The sequence below is a fragment of the Anas acuta genome, chromosome 3 (genome assembly GCF_963932015.1).
Source record: "Anas acuta chromosome 3, bAnaAcu1.1, whole genome shotgun sequence".
Classification (NCBI taxonomy): domain Eukaryota; kingdom Metazoa; phylum Chordata; class Aves; order Anseriformes; family Anatidae; genus Anas; species Anas acuta.
Window position 1 is genome coordinate 93,624,191 of NC_088981.1, and position 25,643 is coordinate 93,649,833.

General features: G+C 39.5%; 1 protein-coding gene across 15 annotated transcripts in view; it reads right to left on the minus strand.

Moving 5' to 3' along the window:
* MLIP (muscular LMNA interacting protein) overlaps positions 1-23,302 on the minus strand; it is a 128,933-nt gene extending 105,631 nt beyond the window's left edge. For 3 of the 15 annotated variants that reach the window (XM_068678373.1, XM_068678368.1, XM_068678365.1), the window contains exon 1: positions 18,267-18,545. In XM_068678373.1, the coding sequence (XP_068534474.1) occupies positions 18,267-18,329 (63 nt within the window). In that variant the 5' untranslated portion in view covers positions 18,330-18,545. Of the gene's footprint in view, positions 1-13,799; positions 13,939-18,266; positions 18,554-19,739; positions 19,881-23,172 lie in introns of those variants that run through there. The other 12 variants (XM_068678376.1, XM_068678366.1, XM_068678367.1 and 9 more) reach the window with 12 other exon arrangements.
* Positions 23,303-25,643: the final 2,341 nt, after the last annotated feature.

Consider the following 25,643-nt stretch of genomic DNA (forward strand, 5'->3'; position numbering starts at 1 on the left):
CAGACTCTAAATTAGTAGGATAAAAAGGATTGCAGCTTCAGGTCTACCCACACTCATTTCTGATTATTCCTGAAGACCATTTAAATCTATTATAGGCCTCAGACACTTAAAGCTTGGCATCCAGATCTGGAGTTTTTAAACACAGGTCTTAAAAAACTTAAAATGGGACTCTGATAGTTTCTTTACAATTTCTGAAATCTCATGCTGCCACCTGAAAATTTTATGTGAAGGAATGCTGAAAAAGAATTGTGTATGAATGTCCCTTTTGTTTGTTTTGAAGAAAGCATACCAGAGGAATTCCAGAATGCACTACTAGAGACAAAATGTCATTTACTGTTAGTTGTGGAAACTGCAAAAACAGGGTAAGTCAAATGTTAGGGGTTCTTAAATGCTTAACTATTGTCTCAGTCTCATATGGTTTATCGCCTTGTATCAATTTTCCTCTCCTATCTTTTCACTGGAAAATACTTAACATCAAAATATCATTTCTAGTTGCCTAGTGGAATCCAACACTACAGATTTGGCAGCAGGATCAGTAAGGAGTTGACTTCAAAAGGGCAACATCAATTGCAAGTCAGTATGTTTGTGCCAATCTGTGGTATGGAAGTGACAGATTCCTCAGCCGTCAGGGAGATCAAATTTTTGGAATGGATTTGGGATGGCAAGCTCTCAGCTAAAGGGACACAAGCTGAGTCTCATTATCCCCCCAGGTGCAGAGACCGACTCTCTCCCCACAGCCTGGGGGGGAGTCTTAGACCTCCTTAGCCTCCAACACACTGCACATCATGTGAAGGTAACATTTACCTGGCACCTTGCTTAACTTAAAGAAGCAAAGGGGTTTGTGTTTTTGTTTTCATCTTGCCTCATGTTTTTTTCTGTTTTCTTTCCTTTGTTGGATGCCAAACACAAATGGCATAGCATTAATCAAAAAGCTCTGGGTAACCTTTTAAGAAATGCTGTGCTACGAAACCTCTTTAAAGTCCAAATGAAACACTTGCATCATCCCAGAAATGGACTGTCTTTAAATTAGAAACAAATCTCTAAATAAATAAATAAATTGGTGGGCATATCATGATGTCAAGCATTAAAAAATTACAACATCTAATCTTAAGAGTGTTTAATTGGATGAAATTTCATTGCTATTTCTTTTTCTACTGCACTAGTGTCTTACTTACCACCTGCCCAAAGGGGATCTGTGTAAGACCAGTGATTAAAATACACTCTACCAACCTCTATCTAATGAGTGATTTCCTAAAGCACAGTTGATTCCTGGGATTATACCTGTTTTTCTTCCTTAGTGAATGACCCCAGTTAGAGTGACAGTCATCTGAACAAACATAAAGGTCTCCACAGCAGAAATCTAGGTTTGAGTTGTGCTCTTTTTATGAAGAGAAATTGGCACTTTTGAGATGCAGCTCATCCTACCCAAAAGGTATATGTCTAAAATGGATCAGGTTAATCATGCTTTAAAATTCCTGTGTTTGTTGTTGTTTGTTTTTTAATTGATTGTAAAATAAACCTAGTGTGACTCACTTGGATGTACACTCTACATATCTAAAAGAGGGAACATGAATCCTATCTAAGCAATGTTAATTGAACCACTCACGCACAAGATTCCCTGTAACCATGAGCCTTTGGTGCCAAGGGCAAAGCTATGTGTACTGCAATCTTTTGTAGGAAAGCAGATATGTATAAAAGTCAGATTTCCTTTCAGTACCATGGATTCCTTGCATAAGGCCAAAATTGCCATGAGGCACCACATGAATTTACCATTCAATCAAAAGTGGAAGGGTTTCATATAACATAATTACATTATGAAACTCATTGCCTCAGGAAGCTCCAGATGCCAAAAAGAAAAGCTGAGTTCAAAGACCAAGAAAATACATCCATATCTAATAGATCCTTCAACTGAAATTCAGGCCAGGAAGAAAGGAAGGCATAGGGATATCTGTTCTTTTTTCCATGCCCTTTTTCCTTAAGTATGAATTGTAGGCAACAGCCAGGAACAGGATATTTGGCTAGATGGACTTCTAGTTAAGCCTGTACGTCCATTCTTAATATCTCACTTTCTAATATTGCCAACAGTTTTCCTGTGGCAGAGAGCCAAGCAAGGAATATTGTAAACCTGCCTCACACATACCATTTTTCCTAGGATTACCAAATGCTGTTTAAACCTTAGTTTCACTCCAGGAAAAAGACACAAAGCACAAACACAAAGTGAAAACCATTACCCCATTGCTTTTACAATCCTACTGCAAAACATTTGTGCGTGGCCCAGATCTCTGTTCCCAATATATTATTTTAGTACAGATATTTACTGCTGAGGACAGTTAGTGTAGGAGCCAAACACCTACTTGACATTATCCATTCTGTTTGTCATCAATATGAGTCATCATCAGCAGTCTCATCTTCCATCCTTTTGGGCAAGGTTGAGAAATTACTAAGAATAGCAGCAGAACTTGACTGCAGAGTGTTTTTTGTTTTATTTTATTTTTTTTCCCAGGGAACTCAACTCTTAGGCTGTGACTAATGCTGCTAATTGAATTTTTACCTCCATCTTAGAGGAGGATGCAAAGAGTAAGAGGTAATATTGCTTTTTATAATGCTGCTTTCCACTGCACTGTCCTTGTCTCTCCATTTCAAGGCAGTGCCATATTTAATCATTACAAAAAACCCTCCTGAAAAATCCCTGCAACAATTTTTCCAAATAATCAGGCACATGGGGGCAGAAATGTGGAATTTGGTGGTGAGCTCTACCATCCTGACACAAAATAGCACATAAGGTCTGGTGAAATTCTCTGACACCTTTGTGAAAAAAATATTTCATGTATGATATTTTTTTTCTCTCCCCCCAAAAAAACTTTTCTTTTAAATTAGCCATCAGATTAACTACTGTATTTCAGCAGTGTCTGTTGCTATGTATTACCAAGTCTGAATTCTTATAACAAACCGAAATGGAAATCATACATCATATTTTTCTCATTAAATACTTCTTCTAGATGACTGAGAGAAGTAGATTAAGGAAGAAAATTTGTCACGTTAAGCTAAGACAATCTCTTTTGATTCTTTTTCTATCTGCTCTGGAAAAAAAAAAAAAAAAAAAAAAAAAGAAATATCCAAGTAAGCACAAGAATCCTCAACATACTTTGTACTTAATAACCATCAGTCCACTTTTCACATATGAATCCAGAGTGCAAAAAAAAATGACTTTTATCTTCCAGTCTGATGAGTGTAAATTAATTATCATTTCAAAACTAGTTACAAAGAGACACATACACACACACCCCAAACAGGAATGTTGAAACGCTGATATAATCTGTATTCAGTAGTGGTGAGCTTTGGAAAAAATATTTGAAGTTTTGGTATTGTTATTGTTTTCTTAATCAAAACAAAGCAGTAGCATCTCAGCTGTTTTGGCTGCATTTATAGAAAGGAACCACACCAAGCTGAGCAGTAGCAAATAACAGTGAGAGTCCCTTTTCTAACAGCAAAAGCAGTCAGCGCTTTCATTCATCTATCATTAGCAACCAGTCACACAGTGCTTACAACAATCATTGCCATGGAGTTATCAAATTTTTCAGCCACAAATTCTGATCCCTAAAGAGATTAAATCACAGAAGCAATCCAAACAAAATCAGTGGAGTGCAGCTAATGAAGTGCATGCACAGATCTGCACAAAGTCATAGCCCCAAGTATTTATCAGCCAACAACTGGGCTAGTAACCAGATAACAAAAGAAAAAACAAAAGGAAAAATAATAAATAAATAAATAAATAAATAGTCAGAAATGAAAGACTAATACCAGTCAGCTTGTTGTTGATGTAAATGACAGAAAACAACTGGGAAAAAAAAATAAAAATAAAAAGAACCAAAATATAATCTCGGGAGATCAATCACACAAACAAACTGTGCAACTGCACAATCCAGTTTATGTTATCTGATATTACTCCAGGCTTCTCAAAGCTGAAAAAAGGCAAGGTTATCTCTACACTCAAATGAAGAACAAATCACTGGTCTGAAGAGAGCTACAAAGCTGCGGCTCATTATTCTGCCCAAAGCTGCCTCGTGTGCCTGGTGTACAGCATGCCAGGGTGACACCAGCCCTGGAAGCACTTCAGAAGACACGGGAGAAGAAGATATCAACCAAAACCATGACATATTGCCTGGCACTGATGTGTGAGAAGGCAGCCCCTGCACTGAGAGAACAGCAGCAAAGGAGGTCCATTTCCTGATGCCAGAGAGAGATTAAGCAAGGAAATAATAGAAAAATAAATCAAGCAAAGAGCTGAGGACTTCTCACTTGAAGGCATGATGGAAAGTATCACTGCTGGCTTTTTGAGTAGAAGAAATACATATTCAGTTATATACAACTATCCTGGGTTGTATATAGTCTTCTTTGTATCTATCTATATCTGTTTACATAGATCAATATAGAATAATTTGGGTAAGACTGAGTAACAAGTGCAATCAAGTGCTTTATACAAAAGTGCCAGAGGGAAAGGAGGGAAATCTTGTTTACAGTTCAGCTAGGCGCAGGCATGAGAGTCCATGACAAAACCAGTTTGCATGGACAGAAAAGTTATCTCCAAGATCAGTATCAAACCAACTGGAAAGCTGTGCTGTTAAAGTCAGCAAACAAATCCTCATGCAATCAATAGCATGAAGGTTTTTGTGTTCTTACTGACATCTTATATACTCCTATGTGACAATGCAGGTGGCTACACTCCACAACTAAAATTTTATTTGGAAGAGGCTTTTAAGTGTTCAGAGAGAGGTTAATAGATGTTAGGAGAAACACTGCATCAATGTGAAAGGCTGTTACAAAAACATTAGCAGAAGGAATTTTTCCTGTTAAGCCAGGCTTACAAACTACCTACAGGCACTCTGGCAAGTAATCTGTGAATTCTATGAGTTTGTTCACCAAAAAAAAAAAAAAGAAAAAAAAAAAGAAAAACAATTCTGACTTCTAACACTTTTCTCTGCTTTCTCATACCGATATTTATGGCTTCCTATGTCTTCCTTCTTACTACAAGTTTTCTTCTCAAGCCTTTTCCAATGTCTACAGCTGCAGTGCTAAAATGTTCATGGTATACACCCCATTGTGTGGGACTGTAACCAGAATAATTCAGCCACTACCACTGCAATTTTCCCATCTTGCTGCAGTACTGCTGAGTAAAAAGACTCATCCAGACCCATTCCAATTTTTACTTCACCAATACTTTTCTCTGCAGAACCAATTTCACTGGCCTGCGTAGGGAAGGAGTAAAAAGATTTGTCCAAGTCCCATTATTTCAGGAGACAACTGAGTGCTGAAACTCCCACCAAAAGGAGTTTAGGAATTCACAGCAGCATTTACACTTCAAAAGGGCTCACAGGTTCAACTTTTCAATACCTCCTCCTCTTCCTGTCATTGTAGGACACTTTTCAGCATCTGGAAAAAATACGTACCTAAATGTGGGACAACAATGTCCTTTGGTATTTATGCTGCTTGTCTAAAGGTGCCTTGGCTCAGCTCAGCATCAAGGTACTCCACTGATGCCCAAAGCCAGCCCATGAATTAATAATCAGGTGTTGCACACACATGTCTCCTGATGGGCAACATTCAGTGCTCAGAATAAAAAAGACTTGTTGCTTTGCAAAGCCAGGTGCTGTTGAGCACACCCAGAAGCCAGAGGCATTCTTATTGCATGGCATTTCTTATGGCATTGCTGTTCAGTTGGAGGAGGGTAGAGCTGAATGAAACAATGCACTGATGGACCGAAAATGTAAACTTAACAGGTGAGAATATAAGGAAACAAATCTGAAAATAACAGGCTGCTGCAAATACCCTTCCCTGAGAAATAAATGCTTGTTCTGTGTCTATTTTTAAGTGTTAAAAAGTAGATTTCAATGTATTTGTGAGTTAATAGTTCTTAATAGTTCCAAATACCTTAAGTACTCATCACATAATACCTAGTCATTTCAGTCATTTTCTAAATAACTGATTTCAACACACAGATAACAAACACTTTGTGACTGTTTTGTCAGATATATTCATTCCACTGAGCATAAAAGCATTAACAAACAAAACATCTTAAACTTATGATGTAATTTAACTTTTAAAACTTCATTAAAATTGCTTTAAAACACAATCACATGTTTTCCAGGAAAAACATAGACATAAATTGTACTATATAGCAATTGCTTTATTTATGTAATCTACACATTTAAAATAATAAGCATTTTATTAGACAACTATTTCCTGAATTCAAGACTAACAAATTTGGGGTGTCTATTCATGAATTAAAAGAAAAAGTGAACTGATTACAGTCTTACAAAGGTTGTTTCAAAATCTTATGCAGTAGGGCCTTACATATATTCAGTAGGAGCTTAAAATAAGCTTCTGAAATTGACTCGAATGACATTTACAAAGAATTCAGAAGAAGAATTTAGTGTACAATAGCTTGTGCAGTGTGTTCTGGAGATGCGAGTAGTCATTGCTTTAATATTTGCTCATAACCTTGAGCAAAGAAGCACCGATGTAGATAATTCATGGAGGAAATTGCACCATACATCATATAAAATTACAATATTAATGATGCTTATGATGATGCAAAGATAATTAATATTTATGCTACATTACAATGATTTTGATTTTCCATTGGTTTCCAAAACGGAAACATTCTGAATCCTGAATATTTTCTGACAGTTTACTCTGTATTCAATGAGCTTCAGCACTAAAGTCTCACTCTAAATTCCCATCACCCCAGATAAAAAGCAAATGTGGTTAGGATATGTCTCAGTATGGCAGGTTTATTTCAGAAGACCCCACAGCCACACTCTGAACAAGTCATGGTGTCTTTTTCTGAGAAAAAAAGCTACTGCACTGAACTCAGAAACTCCTAATAATACTAAAAATGTTTGGATGCAGCTTCAGAGGTGAAAGCTTTTTTCCATAAATGCTTCCCACATCTACATAGCCAAATACAAAATAAATAAATAAATAAAAATCTACATGGCTTGGTATCTGTTCTCCTGTAAGGCAGTATTTCCTTCTTATGCCACACATCACTTTATCTAACATAGTTCATATGGAAGAAGAAAGATATAAGTAATTGCAGATTTACTAGAAAATTATCAGCCACTCAGACTTTGATTGAAATGAATTACCTCCTTTTGAAGTTACTTAAATCTTTTGGGGTCATTGAATAACCATCTAATAAATTTGCATGCAATGAATATTTGATGAATTTTTGCAATACACATATAAGGTGCTGGATATTTGTTTAGAAATTGTATCTTCTCACAGATGTTAAAATAAGATAGCTACTATCCACTGACCATGATGTATCTCTGCATTTAGGAAGGAAAAAAAGCAAACAAAAAAACACTACAGAACCAAACTACAGCTAGCTTGTTGCTATCTCAGTGAGATAATTATTTGTTATTAATGTACACATTTCATGTAAATGCCAATATTTTAAAGATCATTCTTCTATTGGGACAAATTGTTTTTGTTTAAGAAGTCTAAAAGAAGACCACTGAAATATTTGAACCTTCTGCATCTTTAATGAGGGAACATCTAAATCTGTAATATTTTCTATGAGAAGCAGTAAAAAGGGAACACAGGAACATTAATTGTAACAATACACAATTTCATAGACAAGTCATGTTTTACAAGAAATCTAAGTTTTTTCCGATAAGCAATAAAAATAAGGTTATATGAGTAATTCTGTTCTTAAATGCATTTATTATCAAGAAATATATGCAGAAATAGAGAAAAGAGATGCTTTCAGAATACTAAGGTCAAAATTTTAAATGAGATTAAGTTCTGAATTTTATGAAGTATGTAATAGTAATTGCTACACTGCAGTATATTCTGACAATCAGCTTTAACCATCAAAGCTCATCCTGCTACTTCAATGCCTGGTCTCACACCCTTCTCAAGCCTTAAACTGCCTGGAAATTAATTTCATGATGATCTGCATTTTCATGACTCTCACATCTGCAATACTCAAGCAATTCACAGCATTCCTAGGGAGCCAATTATTTATATTTTCTAGGCAAAGAACTGAAGAACAATGACTAATATCTACAAATGTTGAATTTGCGGCTTTTAAGAAACAGCCTACTGATGTCCCTAGTTTAGTAATTTTGAGATTGCCACCCATGCACCTTCCTGCTGGTAGCTAATTTCTCAGAGCAGAGTGTGTAGAGCCATTTTCTCAGCTCATCCCTTTGACTGGCATTCTGTGGGAGGGTGTAAATGCCAAGTTTCCTTTTCTTTGGACATCTCAGCCTCTTGGCTTGTGTTTTCTGCATTTAACAGGAAGCAAAAGTTCTGAAAATATGTAAAAGATATTCAACTGGAAACAGAAGGATTAAATACTAAATTTTATTTAACTGAATTTTATTTATAAAAACACTGAGGATAACTGTGGTTTTGTTCAGACCACATCATATTCCAATGTAGTTGGTGGATGTGATTCCTAAGCAGAATCATAATTTCAGAATAAAGAAATAAACACTAATCCTATTATTGACATTTGTGTCATAACACTTAGGAATAAAGCAAAGGGAACATCAAATTTGCTCAGATAATCATGATTTCCAAACTCTAAAGTGCATTTTTTCAGAGGTAGATTCTTAGAATCTATAAATGCTGGAGTTTCTGAAAACCCCAGGCAATCCATTACATGATGCAGCATTGAGTCACTACAAGTCACTGGCGAGGTTGGCAACCTTGACCCCCTCAACCCTGAATTCTGCTCCTTAGAAACTGGGGAAGAACTGTGGGTTGACTTGGTTACAGGAATAATTTATCATTGCAGTCCCTCAGCATATAGACTTTCTGTCCCAGAAAAGACAGTATAAACTAGCTTGCAACAAATAAGTCTAACAAGAAAGGTTGTGGTTTTTTGGTTAACCGTTCCTCTCCCAACAAATACATCACTGACAGTTTCTTGATTTTTTAAATGATTTTTTTTTTTTAAATCAGTGTCAGTTCACCTAATAAACCAGAATAAAATCTCTATTTTCAATAGAGATCAATTTCATAACATTAATGAAAAATGTAACTGTTAAAGAAAAGAAGAGAGACAAACTATGTGCTTTTCTCTCCTGGGATTTCAAATAGAAATACTTATCTTTGCATTTTTCTATTCATGTCTGCAACAGGAAAAGAGAACGCAGTTTTGGCTCAGGAGTTTTGATAAGAACTACCATCTCTTTGCTTAAGTATAAGAATTACCATCTCTGATTATCACTTAGTTCAGTTATGTCTGGCTGTTGATCTGGATGCACTTCAAGGTACATTAACTACAGAAATATTAAATGACACAGCTCTTGCTTGAAGTATGTTTATTATATAAAACCACCACCGACAGCTATATTTTAAGTAGAAGTAAAGTGGTGATAAATATGCCGTCAGTGACTTTTGAGATATATGAGGAGAAATATGGAACCCTATGAAAACAATTTTAAATCTATTGAACAAGGAAACAAGCTTTGATGGCTCTTTTCCAAATCTTCAATTGTAAGTGACTCAAGGGAGTCATTAATTTATTTCACATAATTTAAGAAAATAGCATTTCAAAATCACTACCGTTTTTCCCATGCTTGATTTCCAAATTTTCCTCATGATCAAGATAGAACACATGAAGTAGTAAAGACAGAATGCTAATTCTAAGTTTCTGCCTCACAGAGACTTTTTTTTTATTTCTGTTCTAGAGTATGAATACATTCATTTGTGTACAATTCAAGATAAGAAAATCTTCATCCTGTTGCTTTATATTTTTCAAAATCATGACAAGATAAAAGCTGTTGAGCAAAATTAATTTTTCATTTAAATTCAGCAAATCTACTTTTGTTGCTAACCTGCATAGGCACGAAAACCTGGATATGGTAACCTACCAGGTAGGGATGAATGTAGTAAAAAATACCATCAGAAAGTATTTTGAAGTATTTATTGCATGTCACCATCAGTTCTTTGGAAAACCTACCAGTTAACTCTCAACAATTACAAATTTAATGCAAAAAAGGTTTTCTGTATGACCATCATAAGGAAACAAAATTAATCCTACCTTAAAACAATTTAGATAAATCTGATATCAGAGTGGCTACTGCCAAAACAAAAGATACAGGTTTTGATACCAAAAAAAAAAAAAAAAAAAATCTGATAATGCAGCTACCTCTTGTAAATAAATAAATAAATTAACAAGAACAAAGTTATTTTGTGAATATGCAGAATTGCCATGGAAAGCCTACCACTTCCAAATAGACATTGGCCTGCAGATTTGGCTAAGCAGTACTGTATACGTTTTCATGGCATTTGCAGAGCTGCATTACAATAACCCTTGCCTTGGCACACCAAAATCTGCTCCCTGGTCTCTCTCCACTTGGACTAGTATTTGACCCTTGGAAAGACAGGGAAGGCTGAAGAATCCTTAACACAGAATTTAGCGTGCAATGCAGTGGGTTAATAAGCCAGCACTTTTTTTTTTTTTTTCCCCTGCCATGGACAGTCTTCTGGTCAGCTATCATGGTCAAAAGTCTTTGTGCCAATGTAAGCTAGACTGAAAAAAATGGGCTTCTTTTCCAAATACATGTGAAAAAAATAATGTACATCTCAATTTCCTGTGTCAGCAAAATCAGCATATTGCATGAACACATGGTGTTTTCTATGCAAACTCGATGAGAATTGAAGAGGAGGCTGTACTATCTCATTTACAGAAAGAGGCATGGCAGAGAGATTATCCAAGTACAACTCCTTGTTTTGCCTGAGACCATGAATGAACTGAAGAAATGAACCTGACATTCCAAACCAGCCTTGGGCATCTGCTGCCTGCCAAGTATAAGAAACAGTCCCCATCCTTCCTCCTTCCAGCATCATACTTCAATTCACTCCAGATTTCGAGAGAAAGATATTTGGAGACACAATTCCATTTCCAAGAAAACTAAAATAAAGTTCATGAAATCTTGAAAACTGTTGCAGAACTGAACTATTACCTTGCCTACAGCCTGACTCCTCACGGCACTGAGACACCCCTAACAGCTCACACCTTTCAGAGCCACTGAGCCAAGAATGTCACAGTTTCAGTGGGTTTCACTTGCTGTCAGGTCCCATTGAATCTTCTCTTTGCAACCACGTGGTGAAACCACTGATGCATTTTAAAATGAAAGCTGAGACTCTTACACTATTAAGTGATTCTAGAGGACTTGTAATACCATAGCAGACACCTGTGTCACAGGATCACAGCTCTAAGAGCAGCCCTACTACGTGTGGTCTCTGGAAGACCATCCTACCAATGCTAGATGCTGATAAAATAACACAAGGAAAATGACAATGCTTGTTCTGGCTTTAATGCTTAGATCAACTAATAATGGTTCCATAGCAACAAAAAGAACATCTCAAAATGGATTTTGATTCAGCTACAAGGGCAACCACAAAAGCCTAACAGCATTCACATGGCTTCTTGTATACCAAGAAAAAGGTCTTATCATGATGTCTCCTACAGAAGGCATCCAGGAGACCACTCAGGATAGAAGAGCTGCAGCTCTGCTCCCTTGATACAACAGAACTTGGGCAGCGAGGGTAATGCTCACCTCTAAAGTAGAAACATCTGTCAAAGGTTTTGGATGGTCTAGAAACTAAGGACTACCAGACTTTCTCCATTTGTTTTCCAGTTAGGAAGTGGTGGATACATAACAGATCATATTTAAAAAATAAAATAAAATGCTGCCCTGCTCCAATTTTTTTCTTATCTGATGGAATCCTGAGAGAAGAAAATAAAAAATAAAATAATTAAAATAAAATAAAATAAAAGCATTACTCAACAGAGACTTGATTATTAAAATAAGTCTGAATAATGCATCAGTAGAGAGTATAAGCATGTTAAAAAAAAAAAAAAGAGTGAGAGAGGGGGAAAAAAAGGAAAGAACAAAAGAGTCCCCACTGCCTTCCTTGGGAGACATTTTGGATAAAATACCCCAATAAAGTTAATTCATTCACTTTTTGGAAAAATACTAATGAAGCTATTGCATCATTGCTACCACAATACCAGAATTACTTCAGAAACAAGCAGAAGAACAGATACCCTGCTATTTAGATCCTTTTCCTTTGAAGTAACTTTTTTTTTTTTTCCCCCCTCTGGGTAAGTTAGCATCTAAGGTATTCTGTCTTGTTTAAATATTTAAAATGCATTTAGGAAACTTAGCTTGAGAAGCAGTCGCTAATTACCATTAATTTAATGACATATCCAGGGAGGACAATATGAGTAAAACATTGAAATATTATGCATTTCATACTCAATACAAAGCAAATATGGAAACATATTATTGTTTGTCTGCTGGTTGCCCTGAAAATCTAACTCTTTTATGGTCCACCTTCTTTCTCCCTTTCTCATGACTCACTTCTTTCCTCTTATTCTATTCATTGTCAAGTAGCTCTATTTCTAAGAATTCGTATCAAAGATACAGATTTAATGCCACAGGTGTATTATTGAGCACTTTTAGAATTTAAAGGGCAGTGAACTGAAAGCAGTATTTATTTTATTTTATTTTTTTTTTTACAGAAGAATGAAGAGTCCTAAATGATGAGCATGGTTTCATTATGTATCAGCATTAAATGTGTGAAAGGTGTGCTGCAGATGGAGAAAGTTGTTGCCATGTTTCCTGAAAAACGCGTTGGTGCTACTTCAAAGTCAAAGAATGAAAGAAATATTGCTTGCAAGACACCTCCCAGGGTCACCCAGTCCAGTGTGGCTCAAAGTAAGACTACTGCCAAAACAAGGCCAAGTCAGCCATGTCCTCACCTATTTGAGGGTCCTGAAAAGCTCCCAGGCAGGACAGACCACAAATCTCGTTGTTCCAGTGCTGTGCTACCCTTCTAACAAGGGAGCTTTTTCTAATGTCCATCCTGAATTTCAGTGTTAGCAGCAGCAATGGACAGCATGTGTTTTCCCAAGTGTCAACCACAACTAATTCCCACGTTCCTGAGGCATATCTTCAGAAATCATGATTCTTCTCACTCAGTATATCCAATCTTATTCGTGGAAATGGTCTCTGTCCCATTCTAACTCTCAAACTATACACAGCTATATATCATCAGATGACACCTCTCCAAGACAGCTTTTTCCACTAATGCAACCAAAGCCCACCTCATGTATTCTAGCAATGCCTCTATATGATTGGCACTAGATTAAAGAAAAGGTAGTGTAAACTGACATGAGGCGAGAGCTAAGTGTCAGGGATTAGAAAAGAGGCCAGAGCAGCATTCTATGTTTCCCACTTGCTTCGGTCCTGTTTAATGTCACATCAACAGTGACAAAACTATGTTGCTACTTGCAGCCTCCAAGTTTAGTCCTTCCTTCCTCAATGATCATTTGCTGGAGCAATCAATGCCTCTGCACCTCACCTCTAGAAAAGCAAGAGGGAACACTGATGCTCTAGCTGCAGTAATGTCTCAGCCACCTCTTTACACCTGCACAGTGAGAAGAGATTGTATCCGTAGTAAGATCTTATCGGTCTCTTCCTGCAAAGCCACTACAAAACCTCAGTCCTGCACTTCAAAGCTGCAGGATATCTGAAAGCATCTCCCATGACCATCCCTTATAGTAAGAGGCTGCCACAACCTGGGACAAGGTAGCACAAAACACCTGAAGCATGGCAGCCCACCCTGCTGAACCTGGCTGCATGACAGACTCTCCCAGAGGTCACAAACAACCTCTAGAGCAGGAAATGGGCAAACAGGAATTAATTAAACGTATACACACAGAACCTTCTCTAACTTAGTACACACAATATGTATGTTTATTTAGTTACCTAAAGTATGCTGAGGATGAGTGTGATGCTCACTCTTCAGCACTGAATTATCAAACTGAGGATTGAATTCAAGCAATCAGTGTATTTGTAGGAGTTTCTCTTCTGGGTAGACGTGTTCTCATGGGAGACAGAAGTAGAAAAGTCAGAGCAGCCTCCGCAGCCACCAGCCTCCTGCTGGGGGAGAGGACAGGCAAAGGGGATGAGGATTTTATACCTGGCATAGTGCGTAACCTGCTGAAGTACCTCTGTGTTTGCACTCCAGGCTGTATCACTCTATTTCACCTCCTCTTAATTTCTGCCACTGTCCTGCACAGCAATGGTCACCTCATCTCTCTAAAGAGAAAGCAAACGTGTGGCTGACCCAAACAGTGTTGTGCTGTGCCTTTACACCGCCATCCTGGCTGCACGTGTGCACGCATGCAGACCCTGAGACATACACAGATGCAAGGCACCTGAACCACAAGGAAGGCATGGGCTTGCCCTGCTAACCAACTCCAGAGCAAGCATATCCCTCCTATCTCCATCTCCCCGAGCTCCCCTCAGAAAATGGGCTGTCTGCTCAGGGGAGCCTTTACCACAGCAATTTGCATGGAGAGAACTTTATCTCAACAAGGATCCTTCTGTTACTACCAATGTACAAAGATCAACCATTGTTTCACTTGGGTGGGTTTGATCCAAACTACCTCACTTTGCATGAGTTGTCTCTACATCTTGTTTGTGAAAAGCAAATAATAGGTCTCTGAACTGTACCGCAGCACGTTCTTACAGAGTACATCCTGTCAGCCAAAAACTTAGCTTAATGGCATTTCAAGTGACATATGGTATTCTTTCTGATCCATAGATTGTTTGGTTTGGTTATTTCCTCTACATGACTGTTCTTTTCATTATCACCATCTAGTGTGACAAGTTAAAAACAAACAGAAAAAAAAAAAAAACACATATAGTTCAAATTAAAGTATTAAGACTGAATACACTGTTGCCATACCGATGTAAAATTATTTTTAAATGCAATATTTCACGTGTTGTCTTTTCATGGAGGGAACAGAGATCAAATAGGAAACAGACAAGTGTGAAATATAATTAAAATCACTTCAAATAACAGAGGCAATATGCGTTAATGGAGGAGAACTTCAGAATGTAAACAGGCTATTTTGAGCCACGCTGTCAATTCAATAGGGAAACACTGGAATTATTCTGTCCTTCTGAGCTCTTCTAAAATCAAAACTATAAAAAGGAAAATCTGGTTCATCTGTTTAGTCCAATCTATTTGATAGTGAGTCATTCCATTTTCCCGTCACAAAATGGGACTTCCATTATCTTCCATTTCCACAGCCAGCTCAACACAAAGACTCTCTTCAGGATTCTGGCTGATGGGAAATCTTCCTCCAGGAGGCAAGGACAAGAACTCTTTAACAATAAATTTCACAAATATTAAGTGAAATAGCCTGAAGTGGTAGAGAATTTTATATTATTTATCTCATCCACAGAAAGCAGTGAATGTAAAGGTACAATGCTACACAATAAAACTATCTGCAGGACTGTCCTACATAGGGGTAGGATGCAGGCATGAGCTGGTATCTATTTAATGGACACTCTTGAATCCGAATATTTTCAGAATGATACAGAAAGATTAGGTCTTTGTTCTTTTGGAAACAGGTAGAAATATCTGTTAAAAATATATATATACAAAGCCCAGTTTTATCTTATGCACAGAAATATATGTTGGTCACAGAACTATGACATTGTAGAAATAACTAAGATGCGGTGGGATAACTCATGTGGCTTTAGTGCTGCGATACAAGACTTTCAGAAAGACAAAGAGGGAAGATAAGGAGCAGAGGATGCTTCTGTGTGAAGCACCAGCTCGGATGTGGGAAGCTTGAATATGATTTGTGCTGGGCAAGAGCTTGTGGGTCAGGATCAGAGGAGAGGTCAATGAGTGTAGAATTGTGGCATATGCTGCAGACAGCTTAACTGGGGTGAAGTGGTCACAAAGGATTATCCCCCTCTATTAGGCACTCAGTAGATCACATCTACAATACAGCATGCAGTCTGAGGCTCTATAATAGAAGAAAGACCTAGATAAATTGAAGCAAGCTCAGTGGAGATCGCCAAGGCAGTGGGAGTTGGAGCACTTTCCCTGTACAGAGAGGCTGAGGGAGCCAGGCTTGTTCAGCCTGGAGAAGAGATGGCTTCAGGGGAACCTAATAGCAGCCTCAGTGTCTACGGGAGGTTACCAAGGAGGTGGAACAAGGGGTCTTTAGAGCAGTGTATGGCAGGAGGAAAGAAAAATGGACATACATAAATTAAGAGATTTTCAAGAAAACAAGAGGGGAAAAAAAAAAAAAAAAGTTTTCCCCTACAAGAACTGCCCACCACTGGAGCAGGATGCTCAAGGAGGTTGAAAACCTCCAAGGATGGGTATGGCACAAGACCCAGCTGGATAAAGCCCTGAGAAACCTGGTCTGACTTCACAGTTGCTTTAAACAGGAGGTTGGGCTAGAGACTTCCTGAAGTCCCTTCACTCCTGAGTTATGCTATGTCCCTATGACTTATATAAAAATACGTATATAAACTATCATCTAGTTAATGCATCATCCAGCTTATAGCATATAAGACTGAAAACAAACACTTCCTGGTGCCTATAATATTAAATAGGTAACATTTGTTATGTTGAAGTTAAATAAGTGAACAGATATCAACAATACAAGTACAAATAATATCTGTACCCCAGACTGACTCTGCTCCCATGCAGTGTCTGAATATTGAATGGGCCTGCATGTAACAAAGAGAAAACTGCAGAATCAATAAAAGCCCAGGAGGCACAAAACCAGGAAAAACATGGGGACAAAGTAAAATCCACCTAGCAATCAGACAGAAAAGCGTTAAGACTAAACAGGCAAACAGAACAGGGGAGAGAGGGGATGGGGGCGAGGATGGAGCTGGGCTGGAAGGAGACAGAGAAAGGCGCAGGAGGACGGGCGCTGAGCCAGGGCATTCTTCTACTGTCGGCAGAGAGACGCGACAGACATGAGATGAGATGGGGCCTCCTCTGCCCCGTCGCTGACCACCCGTGAGGATGTGACCTGCCACTGTTGTCGGCGACTTCTCTGAGCTCAGTGAGTTGAGTTTTGAAGCAACCAGCCAGCCCCACAGGTGACCAGGGACGGGTGTTAGCAGAGCTCCGGCCAGTGGGGTTCCTCGTCACTCCAGTTTGCCATTCTCAAAAGTAGTAAATGACACACACAGTGTTGTTAGAACATCATTACGGTCCCAACCAAAGCACTCTGCATTTTGGAAAAGCCTCATTTGTGCACTTAACTGTTTGTAAATCAGGATGCAGCCTGCAGTTAGATAATCACGCTATCTAATTACACTGCTATGCATTCCCCACACACATGAACCAGTGCAACGTTTCAAAGGTTTCCCTTGAAAGTCTTCGTGAAGCTTTTGTGACTTTTATAAATGCTTTTACTTTTGAAGAGTTTTCTTTATATTTTACGTACAACCAAAAAAAAAGTCTTTTTTAACTTATTAATAAGGAAACAAACAAGTAAAATATCGGATAATATTTATTCTTTGAATTCATGCTGAAGCTTCAGCAGTGCTCTTTCACATATTACTAATAAAAAAAAAAAAAAAAGTACTTGAAGGCCAAATCCTTATTTTCATTTGTTTCAGCACTTCCCAGATTTCCTACCCAATGCACCTTATTTAAAACTATTGACTAACACACAAAAGTTTCCAAAGTCTCACTTAAATGAGGCTAGCAGAGACAAACATTGCAACTAAACAAAGTAGTGCTGGCCCACCATGAACCAAAAAACAATCCAACACCACCACTATGTAAGGTAACTGCTAAAATATTCAGTGCTAATTTGTTTCTTAACAAGAATGATGGCCACCTTTCTTCACAGCTGTGTCAAGTCAATAACAAACTGCCCTTTTCATGATATTAAGGAAATAACCTTGTTTATGCAAGGCACATTATAAACTGTATTTCAAGACTACACTAATTACCAACAAGCTGTGCTTTGACTGTTTTCACTTTCTCTTAATAACTTATTTTGGTCACACTTCTTTTCAGTAAGCTCCAGATGCAGACAAATTATTTCCTCTACCATTTATCGACTTAAGGTTATGGAACGCAATGTGCAAAGATGTGAAATAGTCCTTCAAAATAATACAAGAAAAGCACAGACTATTGCAGTTGAACTGGATTGCAGTTTTTGCTCTTCACATGCACCTCATAAAATGCATTAACAAATTTCCATAATGTTCACAGAAATGTGTCATCTTAATTAATTTAACATATACAAATTAAGTTTTAATCTTCAAGGTCACTGGTTAAAGGAATTAGGGAAATATTCCTATAAAGTATCACAGCCGATTTGCCATGCCTTCTTGTCATTAAATTAAAAAAAAAAAAAAAAAAGACATTGACAACCGTTTCTCAACATATCTTACCATTTGCTTTTCCTCTAAGGCTTCTCTTCCTGAGACTTTTCTTTCATGTTTTCCCAACTCCATTTCCCAGGGGAAGAAAATAAACCCAAACTCTAATATCCCGAGCCGAAGCGATTTAACCTGGCTACATGTTAGCTGTCACTGTACTTTTGAAGCTGTGAGAGAGAAGTCTCAGGCAGCGCTGGTGGTGACTTCTGGTCAGCATGTGTTTCCATTTATAGCTGTCAAAATTCACAACTAGGACTGCGAAGAGAGGGCAGGCAGCTGCCTCCGATAACAATAAATGTGGTTTTGGCATCACAGCAATTTGTTCAGAAGGGATTTTGGTTACTGGCCCCATTCACTCCATGCTCACCCTTTCCCCCCCCCCCCCATGCAAAAAAATTTTACTTAAAAGCCAATGAAAACAAATGGCTAAAGAAGTTAGTGCCTCAGCTGTACTAATCTGTGCTCACGGAGATTGTTAAGCAAGTAAAATGACAAATATGAATAGCTGCTACCACATGTTCTGTAGAGACAGAAAGTGTACAGAATATTTTAAAATGGTGTTTATTGATCATTCCCCATTGAGCATTTGGTGCTGAGCTACCCTAACACACATTCACACCGAGCACACACTCTTTTCTAATACCAGGATGCAATACCTCAGATTTTGAAACGCAGAAGAGTCTGCAATATTTTAAGAGGGTACTGTGAGCACCCCTAAACACAAGCAGCGGCCGGTGAGCACCCAAAATGGAGCCAACACCCCTGCAGAAGATGGCTGTGCACTCTGACACTGGCCATTTACTCTGGCAGAGTAACTTGGCCCCGGTTCAGGGTGACAGAGTCAGGAGGCCAATATTAGAAACAGGGGCAGGAGGGAACCTCCCCGCGGGTGCCGAGGTTCGTCGCACAGCCAGCGGCTGCCGCACCAACTGGGCTGGCTCGTGCACAGCGGCGAGGGACGAATACGTGCTCTGCTCCATCTGTGGTTTGTTAAAAAATGCATATCCCCTTATAAAACTGGCAGCTTATGCATCTTACTAAATCCTCAGCAAAGGCAAGATGCCTCTTTTCCCTCTCTTCCCCTTCAGTACCCTGGTAAAAAAATACTTCCTCTTACAATAAATACATAAATATAAACCTTTCCCATCAATCATTTTTCATCTGCCTGTGTGGAAATGACAGTCAAAACTAAACACACTTCTTTCCACTCTGCTTGCTTCCTGATGGATACTGTACTCACATGGTCTTTAGAGCCTTGGATGGGAAGAAAAGGCAACTGCAGAAGTCAATACACAGCAGTCCTTACAGTTTACATGTGAAAAGCTGACTAAAAAAAAAAAAAACAAAAAAAAAAAACAAAAAAAAAAAAAAAACACCACCAAACAAACAACGGAAAAACAACTTATGGTTCTGCCCCAAAACTTTGTTCAGAATAAAGAAAAAGTTACTCCAGTTACAGTTATTTTTCTTTTGTCTCTCTTTTACCTTTGTTTTTAGCAGCATAAGGCAGCCAGCAGCAGAGTGAGAGCTGGAGGGCAAGTACAAAGAGATAGTCAAACCTACAAGGGCTGCAGTAGTAGAGGGAATAAATATGTGCTTGATGTCACAGGAGTAAAAATACACCCTACTGAGTCTCCTGGAAATGCTGGGATAAAAGGAACGAGAAGTGACACAATACCCAGAGGAAAGCTATTGGACTCCTCTGTTCTTCAGCAGGAACACAAACGGTATCAAGCAGTTGGTATCTCCAAAATCTTCTCAGTGAGGCTGAAACTTATCTCTGTGGTAGGGAACCTACATGCCTTTGTACCACTTATGTCTTCAAAATCTCCATTGTGAATACCCTTAAGTGGGATTTCAACAGCAGCTTATGTTACGCTGCTAAAAAGGGCTGGATTAGTCCCCAAGTCATTAACCCCTCCATGGAGCAGCACTGCAAGCAAGCACAAGAACACAGGTGGCCCCTGTTTTCCTCCAGATCATTCCCTAACCAGATCACTCACAGCCAAGTGAATGATAAAACTCTACCACCATTTCTGATATTTCCTATGGCACACACACACACAAAATAAATTAAAAAAAAATAAAATAAAACAAATAAATTAAAAAGCTTTCACTGATCTGTCAGTCTGCAACAGTTTTCCATCACTGACAAGAACTGAAGCATCTCAGGTGAAAGTATTCAGCTAGGTGTGCTCAGCCTGCTCTCCAGACCTGTAACAGGTGCCTGGAGTTCCCCCCGCCCCCCCCCCCCCCCCCAACCTCCAGCAGGTTTCAAAACAGCAGCTTCCAGGGGACTCACTTTTAGTTTGTGCTGGTGAGCAGGTACTGGTGGTGGTAAAAGAGCAGGGTGTCAGGGATGCAGTGAAAGAGCAACCTAAGATTCAAAACATGTAAGTCCATGTAGACTTAGACCAACACTAACTAATTTTATTTGGAGTTTATGTTATGTTAGCAAACACACTAACTGCCGTAAAATTTGATCTTTAATGACTTTTATACTCTCTACTTTCACAGTCTTCTACTGCTTTCATGTCTCAGCTCATCACAGCGAAGGAGGCTGCCACAACAGGATGACCCAAAGAAGCGGCTCAGAAGTGACCTTGCTCACAATAATTCCAGCTTGAGATCCTAATGAGAGCAGTCAGTTTTAGAAGTGGGCGTTTCATAATCATTCTTATAATGGGTTTCTAATAGTGCTCACAAGGAAAAAAAATGTCTTCCTTTTTTACTGTGTCTACCACAAGCTGAACACGGGATTCCATAAGGAAGAAAAAATTAAATAAATAGGTGAAAATTAAAACATTGGGATATGGAAATACCTAATTGCTTCATTTCTTATTATTGGTAATTTGTATTCTGAATGCATCATGCTGCTGATGGCCCAAATACTGGGAGCTGGAGCAGATTGCACACGACAGCAGTTCCCCAGTGGCCTGTGGAGAGGCCCCTGGTGGAGCAGGCTGTCCCCCTGCAGCCCATGGGTCCCACATGGAGCAGATCTCCACGCTGCAGCCCGTGGAGGAGCCCCTGGTGGAGCAGGTGGATGTGGTCTGGAGGAGGCTGCGGCCCATCGAGAGCCCCCACAGCAGCAGGCCCCAGGCTGGAGCTGCAGCCCGTGAAGAGGAGCCCACGCAGGAGCAGGGGGCTCGTGGGAGCTGCCACCCGTGGGGGACCTGTGCTGGAGCAGTTTGTTCTGATGGATTGACCCTGTGGTATGGAGCCATGTGGGAGCAGTTCTTGAGAGCTGCTGCCTGTGGGCAGCCCCTGCAGGCTCAGTTTGGGAAGGACGGCATCCCGTGGGAGGGACCCCGTGGGGAGCAGGGGCAGAGAGTGACCATGAAGGAGCAGCAGAGACAAAGCGTCAGGGACTGACTGCAGCCCCCATTCCCTGTTCCCATACAGCGCTCAAGGGAAGGAGGTGGAAGTGGGTGCATGGAGGAAGGTATTTTTGGTTTCTCATTGCTCCTGCTTGATAGTAATAGGTAATAAATGACATTAATCTCTGTACGCTGAGTCTGTTTTGCCTGTGACAATACCTGGTGAGTGATCCCCCATCCTTATCTTAGTCCTTGAGCCTTTTTCCACCATATTTTCTCCCCCTTTGCCTCTGAGGAGGGGAAGTGAGAGAATGGTTGTGCTGGAGTTCAGCTGCCCAGATGGGTAAAACCCCCACACAAGAAGCCTTGGATGCAGAGCTCTTCCACAGCCTGGATGCTGCCATACAAGGACCTTGTAAATAGCACAGCAAGGCTGCCACCACTCTTTTATCTACCACACCCGACATCACATGACATTTCAGCATTATACCTGGGGATAAGACCATGGTTTCAACCATTTAAGAATTTGGCTTTAAATAATTACGTGAGTATATTTCTTATTCCTACATAGAAATAATGGTTATTTTACTCTGGGGAATTTCTAAGACACTGTTAATATGGATTTATTTCCTCTTTTACTTTGTAATGGAAAACACAGTAAACAGGTGCTAAGTAAAAAGGATGTTATAGACCGCCTCAATTACTGCGCTGCTATTTTCAATTACGTCTTTGTACTACAGTCACTGATCTCTTGACACCTGTTTTTCTTCTCAGAGCAGGACCTTACAAGAGGCCAAGAGATTAAGCTGACAGGGCTAGTTTTTGTTGTTGTTGTTTGTTTTTGGTTTTTTTTTTGGGGGGGGGGGGTAAGAAGAAACTGCTGAAAATCCAAAATAGTACTACTGTGTAAATAAACCATTCAAGCAGATGTATTTTCTGTGCCCCCTTAATCTGCTGTTCTTGGAAAATGAAGCAGGTGACTGTCACAATGTCAGTATGCCACTCCGAGCTATGTTTTCGCTCATAGAGCAGCAGCAGTTGTGGTTTTTGGTGGTGGTGGTTGGTTTGTTTGTTTTGTTTTTTAACTTCGCAAATTTTCATTCTCAGCCTGGCACTGCTGCCGCCTGGGACTGCCAGCCGATGCATCACACATGACAGAGCCACACCACTTCGTTCTTAAGGCAGTAGCTTTCATTTGCTCAGCATCAAACACACCATAAGCAGTTCAAAGCATTAATTCTGCCCCTGACATGTTCAATCACGTTATGCTCGGTTGAAAACCACCTACTTAAGTCACATGTATCAGCTGAAAAAATAAAACACTTACACAGAAATTACCTCTGCAGTGAGTTTTTAGAGGTATGATTTGGACAGGTGGCTTCCATCACGTACTTAATACAACGAAAAGGGGGAAAAGGGGACACCTTCCCTGCCAAAAGGGAATACCTTTTGGTCAGGTTGCCCAAAGCCCCATCACACTCACATGCCTGGAAACACCAGGACCTCAGCGGCTTTCCTAGCTGCTATTTTGTGGTATGCTCACTGCAGGGACGAGAAGCATGCCAGAGCTGCCACGGCTGTGTGCGAAGCCAGCTTACCTTGCAAGCAGCAGGGAGCCGAGGGTGGGAAGCTGATCCTTAGGAGAGGCCGGTCCACATTCCTGCCGCAGCGCCCGGCAGCTGCTGCTGTCACTCCCTGGTCCACCCTGCTTGCTCTGTAAATACTCACGGAGCAGGAGGTAGCAGGCGTGGAAAAAGAGGGCAACGTTACGTGCACGGCCAGGCTCTGCTTTGCATGTGAGGAAGCAGTTGCAGAGAGCCTTGCATATCGTGTACAGGGAATGGGAGACTCCCGGACAAATTTTCTCCAAAGGGTCAAGCTGGAATACTTCTGAAGACAAAAACAAGGAATGTTATTTTAACATTATGATAAACTGAGTCTGAGAGATCTGAGCCTGCTCTGATACCACAGCTTGTGGAAGCACTTTGTTCTCTTCGTGACTTTTTGACTTTTTTGACTTTTCCTGACTTTTGTCTTCTCTTCATGCCTTTCATAACTTCATGACTTCAAGCCAGATATTTTAAAGCAGACTAGCCAAGGCAACATTGTGCTGGTGAGGTCCTACATCTGCTGTCCTCCAGCAGTACAGAGAGCCATGGAACAGCTGAGCTCTTTTCTGCTGAATATCTGTGATTTCAGCTATATACATGCAACGACACTAAATGTTGCTGCTATATCACAGCAATGTAAAAGATTCCATGCTGGGAGATACACTGCAATAGACTCATCACAAAACAAATCACCCTACCCCACATTCAGTGGTGCTGTCCACCTTGCCTTCCCGCACAACCAGAAATTTGTGGTACTGATGACACGTGGCTAAGGAAACACATTAGGAAAGCACTCCATGCCTTCCCAGCTATCTTACAACTGAGGTGTCAGCTGGGAACAAGGAGAAGCCCGTTCCCCAGAGAGCCAGCGATCACTGCACAGGCAGCAGTGTGCTTTTCCAGGTTCCTCCGCAGCAGGCACCAGGAAGCAGGATGTGAGCTGTCACGGACAGAACAACTCCCACCGCACCTTGCTTTCACCTTCTGTCTGCCCACTCTTATCAAACACAGAACCTGAAAAGAGACATTACTCAGTGCTGATAAGGACGCCAGAATCTCACCTCCACCTGTGTTCCTCCTCTGTAGGAGGAAAGTGGAATGTAACCACCTGCCCCAGCACCTCCCATGGAAATGTACAGGATATTTTGCGTAAGTAAAGCCTGAACAAACACGTAGCAGAGGCTTTGGGTGACGTGTTTTGTGGAGTGACATGTTCACCCGCAAGCCATTGGTTTGTTTGTCTGGGCACTTCCATCATTCTCTAGGGTTCATTTGTCTTTTTGCATTGTTTCCCCCACACACAGAGTGTTACCACCATAAATTTATACCCACAGCAGAATTCTCTACACTGCAGTATGAAATCTGCCTTTACAACAAATTCAGCTGAAAAAAAACAAAGACCCAAGTGTTAAAAAGTTATCTGAATACTGACAGCATTCGGTTAAGAGCACCTGATTTTAATAGCAAAAGTTTTGATTTCTAAACCCACAAGCAGGGTCCAAAAACCAATGCACATCGCCTTGCTGTTTTGCCAAACAATCATTACAAGCACAATTAAATTCAAAAGCCTTATTAAATCATGATCCAGCACATGCAAGGTGCACTAACACAGCACCTCAACTCTGAAGCATTTTGGAAAATAACTTACTGCCTAGGGAAGAATAAAAAACACGTATCTATGCCTGAGGAGGAAAAAATAATGAAATTCTAGAGTTCTCAGCAGACCTACTTCATTTCACTTACTCAACTACAGTTTATTCTGCAACCCAGGAGATGGCTTATAACTGGAATGAGATTACTTTTTCTGCAGTCTAGCAAGATATAATTAGTCAACAATAAACTGCACATAACTAGCTGGATTGCCAAAGCATTTATGGGTTCCGAGCTTGATGATATTTTTGCAATATGCTTTGATCAAACACTGTATCATGATGGAGAAACACTGCTTGTTTTTGAGCAACAAAAGGGATGGGAACCAAATATTTTTAATATAATTTCTCTTATTGACATCATATAAGCTGATTTGAATTAAAATGTTTCTGCACATAATATAGTCTTTATTATTAAAGCAATAGCAGATTCTAAAGTAATGTTTGTTTTGCAAATGAATGAAAAGTAGTTTAATATTCCTACTGCTGATAAATTATCTTCAATTAAAATGCTGACGTGCAGAATAATGAAAAAGCTGTAGTGGATGAGTTAAGAGTCAAAAAAAAAAAAAATCCTGATATCATACTGCTATTGTGAATCTATTTTTTTCCAAAATAAAATAACAGTTTCATCAGTCGAAAATATTGCTCTAACCATGTGATAGCAGTACTCTCCTGGGAACTTCCCTGTTCCTGTAAAGCCAGCTACCAGCACTCAATTCAAGACATACATGAATGAGCATCTCAGAAATCTGTCAGAATGTGAAATAAAAAGAAGAGGATATACCATGCCATTGAGTTATGATATAT